Source organism: Aplysia californica, unplaced genomic scaffold (genome assembly GCF_000002075.1).
Source record: "Aplysia californica isolate F4 #8 unplaced genomic scaffold, AplCal3.0 scaffold00153, whole genome shotgun sequence".
NCBI lineage: Eukaryota > Metazoa > Mollusca > Gastropoda > Aplysiida > Aplysiidae > Aplysia > Aplysia californica.
The window spans coordinates 1,038,952-1,045,242 of NW_004797423.1; the positions used below are offsets into that span (position 1 = coordinate 1,038,952).

At 39.9% G+C, this 6,291-nt stretch overlaps 1 protein-coding gene across 6 annotated transcripts in view; it reads left to right on the forward strand.

Moving 5' to 3' along the window:
• The window catches only part of LOC101854164 (FERM domain-containing protein 5), a 98,274-nt gene that overhangs the window by 41,502 nt on the left and 50,481 nt on the right, over positions 1-6,291 (forward strand). For all 6 annotated transcript variants that reach the window (XM_035969540.1, XM_035969542.1, XM_035969538.1 and 3 more), the window contains exons 2-3: positions 200-304; positions 2,390-2,432. In XM_035969540.1, the coding sequence (XP_035825433.1) occupies positions 200-304; positions 2,390-2,432 (148 nt within the window). The remainder of the gene's footprint in view (positions 1-199; positions 305-2,389; positions 2,433-6,291) is intronic.

A 6,291-nucleotide genomic window follows, 5' to 3' on the forward strand; every position in this document is an offset into this window, starting at 1 on the left:
CCCCCCCCACCTCCCACCTCCCCTCTCTCTTATCTCTCTGTCTCTCTTTCCCTGCACTCTATGACCGCTATTGTGTCGACGTGCTTGCCTCTCTTTACTCAAACATGACTTTTTTTTCAGCACTGGTGAAATATTACAGCAGTAAAAATGTTGGCGATTGCACGAATTAAAGAACGTATTTTTTTCTCCACTTTTCCAGAAAGACACGTTGGGACAATGGCTGTTTGACAGAGTCTGTGAAAAGCTGAATCTGGTGGAGAAAGATTATTTTGGTCTGCGATATGTGGACTCAGAGAACCAGCGGGTATGTACTAAAATGTTTTGTTCTGCTTCTGTTATCATTTTCTACTTCTTCTACAAGTCATTTTTATTGTGTTTTTCCTCACTACTATTGTAATATATATGTATGCCATTATTTTTTACTTGGGCGTCCCTCAACAAGTGTGGAGAGGGGGGGGGGGTTGGTGGGTGCTCTGGTGTGGTTTGCTTCTTCTTCCCTATAATAAATATAATATAATATCATCCTTGTCTCTCCTCCTTTTCTTTGTATGTTACTGTCTATACTCTATATATAGCAACACATCTAATCTTCGGCTCTTATAGTCTTATACTCTGGCCCATGTGTGTTGCAAGTGCCGTAAAACTCGTATCACTTCACCTATCCCATAGACTGGATGTCCGTCGGGGCGCTTTTGAAGATTTGACCCCCATCTTCCTCCACTCCTTCCGGTCTTCAGCTTTCCTGAGCGTGTCTTTGTGGTCCAGGCCTGTCCGTTCCTTGATGTTGTCCTCCCAACTCTTCTTCGGTCTGCCTCTGCTCCTTTTTCCCTGGATGCTCGAATAAGAACGATATTTAAAAAAAAGAACCACAACCCAGAAAAGGGTACCCTTCAACCCCCCCTCCCCCCACACACAAAACAACACACGCAATAGGTGTATTAATTTTGGTCTTTGGGTGGGATAAGTATGCCATAATGCACACCAAAGCAATGGGTTTGTTTCAGTGTCCTGATTTACAAAGATATACATTTATAGAAGGGACAGCAGAGCATCTAGTCTAAATACGTGTAGCGAATCTTCAGACACTTGACTTGTCATTTTGAATTTTTCTTTTCTGTCAAAGAAGAAGTGGCATTGGTTCGTCTATTGAAAATATATTATTGTAACATAATGGTTCTTGGGACATAATGATCTTGTGCTATGTTTTGTCTCTACTTGTTCTTTTGCTTTTTAGGTCCTATTCTTTTGAAACCAATAAAGCAAGACTGTTGGGTTCCATTAGAATTGGTCGCTTTTAAGGACTAGCGGGCTAACCCAGATTTCGGGGGTTTCCAGAAATCTTGACCCACACCAAAAGTGGGCATTGCCCTACTTATAGGAGAACTTTGGTTTTATCGGGTCAGAATAGCACTTTCAGTTATGGTGGTTTGGTTTGTGTGGAATGGTCAGTGTGTGTGCGTTCATGATTTTTTAAAATTTATTTTATTTTATTTTATTTTATTTTATTTTACTTTATTTTATTTTATTTATCTATTTATTTATTTATATTTTTTTTAAATATTATTTTTATTATTGTTATTATTATTATTTTTATTTTTTATTTTTTTTTTTTTTTTTTTTGGGGGGGGGGTATTCTTAAGTGATGATTTCCTCTTGAGATGTAATGATGGGCTGTTATCATGGCAGGTATGCACTTCTAATAATCCATGCATTATCATGTGATCATGAGTAGAGCGACTAAAGAAATTATCTGTCCCGTGTACATACATACCCTCAAGACATTCTTAAAGGACATCATGAAATAGATTTGATAAGAATAATCTGTAAGGGGTCACAATATTGGGCAAAGTAAGACGTAGATTTTTTTAAAATAGGAAGTGACGACACTCGCAAATGCATACATAGGCGCGCGGGACACATTAAATATTTTCAGCTGGAGGGAAATTTTGAATTTTGCCCCTTATCTGAGAAGGCTAGATGTTAGATTTTACCTACTACAAGATGAGAGGTGTTGCTGAAAGGCAGCAATAAGTAGGAGCCAAGAAGTTGCAGGAGAGAGGCTACAGAAAGAGTCATGAGCCCAGAGGACGGGGCAAAGGAGTTGAGGGGGTGGGGACAGAAAGTCGAGACGAAAACAGACAACAGAACATTGTTAGAGAGCAGGAAAGGAGGTGAAAGGAGAAAAGTTTTAGAGATGAAAAAGTTTCTTCGCTGTGCAGATTCGAACCCTGGACCTGTTGAATGAGGGGTGAACACCGTAAGCTCTCGACCACGAGACCCCCCCCCCCCAGCCCAGCTTTTGCTTGAAATATAGGTTGTTTACTGTAAACTTGTTTCCCTCATTTTCTTTGTTATGTATGCTGTAATTTATTCATCTTTTTTTCCACAGCATTGGCTAGACCCCCTGAAGACGGTGTACAAGCAGTTGAAAGGTATGCAATTTTTAAATAATAACAATTCTTTGTCTAGTTATATAGATAGACACATGTTCACTGGCGAAAAAACTTTGCTGCACTTGGTTAAGTTAAATCTGCACCTTTTTTTTTCAAATCTGAGAAGCCTTTTATAACAAAGAGTGTAAACGGTGTGGTGATAGTGGAAAAGGTTGTGGGTGGGTTTTTGCCACAAAAACCAAAATAAAAGAAACAACGAGAACCCCCAGCCTTACTTTACCCCTCCCCTCCCCTCCCAAACAAAACTGTTCTCTCTTAGTTTATCGGTTCCTAGAAAATAAGACTTGATTAAGAAGATTGAAAGGGCAGACAGTTTATCACAGCAATAAACCAGTGCTTGTCAACATATTTATAGCCTGTGCCCACTTTTGCCATCTTACTTCAAGAAGCTTAAATGTTTTTTTCGCCGGCCTACGTGTACGGACTGTCTCGAACCTGCCTTAACGACCACCCGACCAGGACGATCACCTGTGCAAACGACCATTTGCCACTCCCCCCCCCCCTTATATTCTCTCTCTCTCTCTCTCTCTCTCTCTCTCTCTCTCTCTCTCTCTCTCTCTCTCTCTCTCTCTCTCTCTCACTTTCTCTCTCTCTCTATCTATCTGTCTATCTATTTATCTATCTGTCTGTCTCTCTGTCTCTCTCTCTCTATCTATCTATCTATCTATCTATCTATCTATCTATCTATCTATCTATCTATCTATCTATCTATCTATCTATCTATCTATCTATCTATCTAATGACTGTCGAAGGCCACCTATCTTAGATGACTACTTTTCTCCTCGACCATTAGTGGCCGTCTTAAACAGGTGCGACTATTTCCACACGGGATATTGAATTATATACCTGTCACTATCCAGATGATCCCCACCGCCCACCAAAATGACCACGTGAACGATACCACCCAGGTGTGCAACAACTGTGATAAAGCATTATTATGATGTACTTTATTTTACCCTCTTTGTAAATAAATGTAGGATGAGAATAAATCGAACATCAGAGACTGATCATCATGGCAGCGACTGGTCTAGCTAGCAGTTAGGCGCTTAATTGGCTGTCTCACACAGATCACATGAGTTCGATTCCCATGTGGAGATTATTATTTAATCTATTTATGTATTTTTTAAATTACTTTTTTCTTTCTAAGCATCTATCTTTGGCTGGTGGAACGTTGTATCCTTTTCAGCCCCGGTTTGCCCAAGATGGGCTGGATAAAAGCAGCCCGAAGCCTAATCATGGTGTAGTTTGTGTTGAAGGGGGCGTGAAACATCTACAGTTACATACACACAGAGAGTCATCGTCTGCAGGGCCCTTGTGTCTGTGGCGAGAAGCACACATTATACATAGTGTGTAGTCCTCCGTCTGTGGTCTTGTAGTTACGCTACTGGACTCGTCAACGTGATATTGCGGGTTCGGGGGTTCGAGCTTCTGCTCGGTGCGACGTTGTGTCCCTGGGAAAGGCACTTCGCACGAGTTTCCTCTGTTGGCTCGGCCCTTTCGGGGATGGACGTTGATTAAACTCCGAGGTCCTGCCTCTTAAATAACCTAATAGTGTTGATAGTCAAACGTATGCCATTCAACAATTTCGGCCCATGTAATAATTATGTGTCTGTAAATATGAGAGAGAAGCTTTCCCAGATGGGGTGATAGTAGAAGAATGTCGCAGTCGGACAGGGCGACTTGCCAATAGCTTAATCGACGTATTGTCGTTGTGCGGTTTACCTGCCGGGAGCTGTCTTCTCTGGCTCGACAGAGGTTGGCGTACAATAACCCGCTAGCTAGTGTCTACGGACGCTAGCTGCCGCCATACACTCCTTGCTCCCGCGGTGCTCATTGGCAAGATCGGTTCGTTTCGGTTCTGATCAGATCCTGTCGTCGGGGCTAGCCAGATTTTCCTCCATGGAGGGAGTGAAGCTACCATCGTGGCACAGACCGAATGAAACCGACGATGACTTTCAAGAACAAACGTGTTTGCTTTCAAGGCCGCGAGTCTGTTTGAATCAGGGGTCTATTTACAGCGTACACTTCTGTCATACTTAAACCAGTCCATGCCTTGGTGTTATCGGTCCACGTTGTTCTTTGTCCACCCTTGGCCCCTTTTACCCCTACATCTTGGCTTCGAGTATTTCCTCCATAATTATTGGTTTAGTGGCGTTTTATATGGCCAAAGTACTACTACGGTATGAGTGGCCCTGGTTCGACTTCTTGGCATACCGTGGGAGTTTTCAGGGCATTCCACCAACGTAGTTTGGACTTATCTTTATGAACGTTCAATTTCAGAATTTATTGGTAAGGGCGCACCATTTTCATACCTGAACAATTTTGCTTGCTTTTCTTTCTTATTTTGTTTTGTTTTTTAGCTACCGTAGTAAAAAACAAAACAAATCAAAACAAAATACCCCCCCCCTAAAGTACAAATGAACAAACTAACAAAGAAAACAACAACCCATAAACAAGAAACCTCTGATGTAAAACGTCACGGTCCAAATATTTGCGAATAACAGAATCTCCAGACACTGTGGTATGGTTTTTCCTCTACTCCGCTTCTGCCCGTGAAGAGACTCACTCATGTTTTCTGTATGCACGGCATGCTCTCATCACTCGGTCACTGGCAAAGAATGTCCCGGAAATTAGAGCGTGAAGAGAGCATGATGATGCTCCTTCACGAGCATGGAGGTTGTTTTGTTTTGTTTTTGTTATTTATTTACGTTTCAGCTGTGGTAAGGATGACTGTGTTATCATGCCGCTCGAATTATCAACAGCTGTGTCTGAGAGAATTATTGATCTTGTTGAACTCAATGGTTTTATGTGTCATCTTCCCTCTTGAGCTCAAATATGTGTACTCTTCCCCTCTGTGTCCACTCTGCATACCTTTACAGTTTTTTGAAATACAGATTGGCGCTCATGTGACCGTGGGCTTATGCAGTTGCGAGCGCCGTAAAACCTTTACTAAAGCTAAACTGAAATACAGAACATCCGCTATGTATGACAGTATTGACAGAGAAATGTAAAACCAAGGGAGGCTGAAACAACTGCTATGTTTCTAAAGGTATAGAAGATCAATCATCACTGTATATTTTAGCATTCTTTAGGTGCATAGAAAATCTACAATCATTGTATACTGTAGCATTCTTTTAAGGGCATAGAAAATCTACAATCATTACATACTTTAGCGAGCATTCTTTTAAGTGTATAGAAAATCAACCATCATTATATACTTTAGTATTCCTTTAAGTCTATAGCGAATCTTTAGCATTCTTTAAATTGCATAGAAGTCAACCATCTTTACGTACTTTAGTATTCTTTAAAGTGTATAGAAAATCTACAATAATTACATACTTTAGCATTCTTTTAAATGCACAGAAAATCTACGATCATGACATACTTTAGTATTCTTTTAAATTAAGTGCATTGAAAATCTACTATCATTATACTCACTTTCGCATTCTTTTAGCTAGTTAAGGGTATAGAAAACCCACGATCATAGGAATGATCATACTTCACTTTTTGTTTGTTGAATATATAGAAAATCCATGATCATTATATACGTCTTGTACTTAAGTATTTTTTTTTAAAGTGTAGGAAAATCCACGGTCATTACGAATAAAGTGATACATAAGCCTCAACAATCGAGCATGAGTAATGTGCGCGTATAGGGGTTTCTTTACAAGCCTTTTGTGATTTTTATTTTCAAGTTATATTAGTCTTCTTGTAGTTGTAGCTTTACTAATCATTCGTTCGTTCGTTCGTTCGTTCGTTCGTTCGTTTAATTATTTATTCATTTACTCATTTATTCATAATTTATTTATTTATTTATTTATTTATTTATTTATTTATT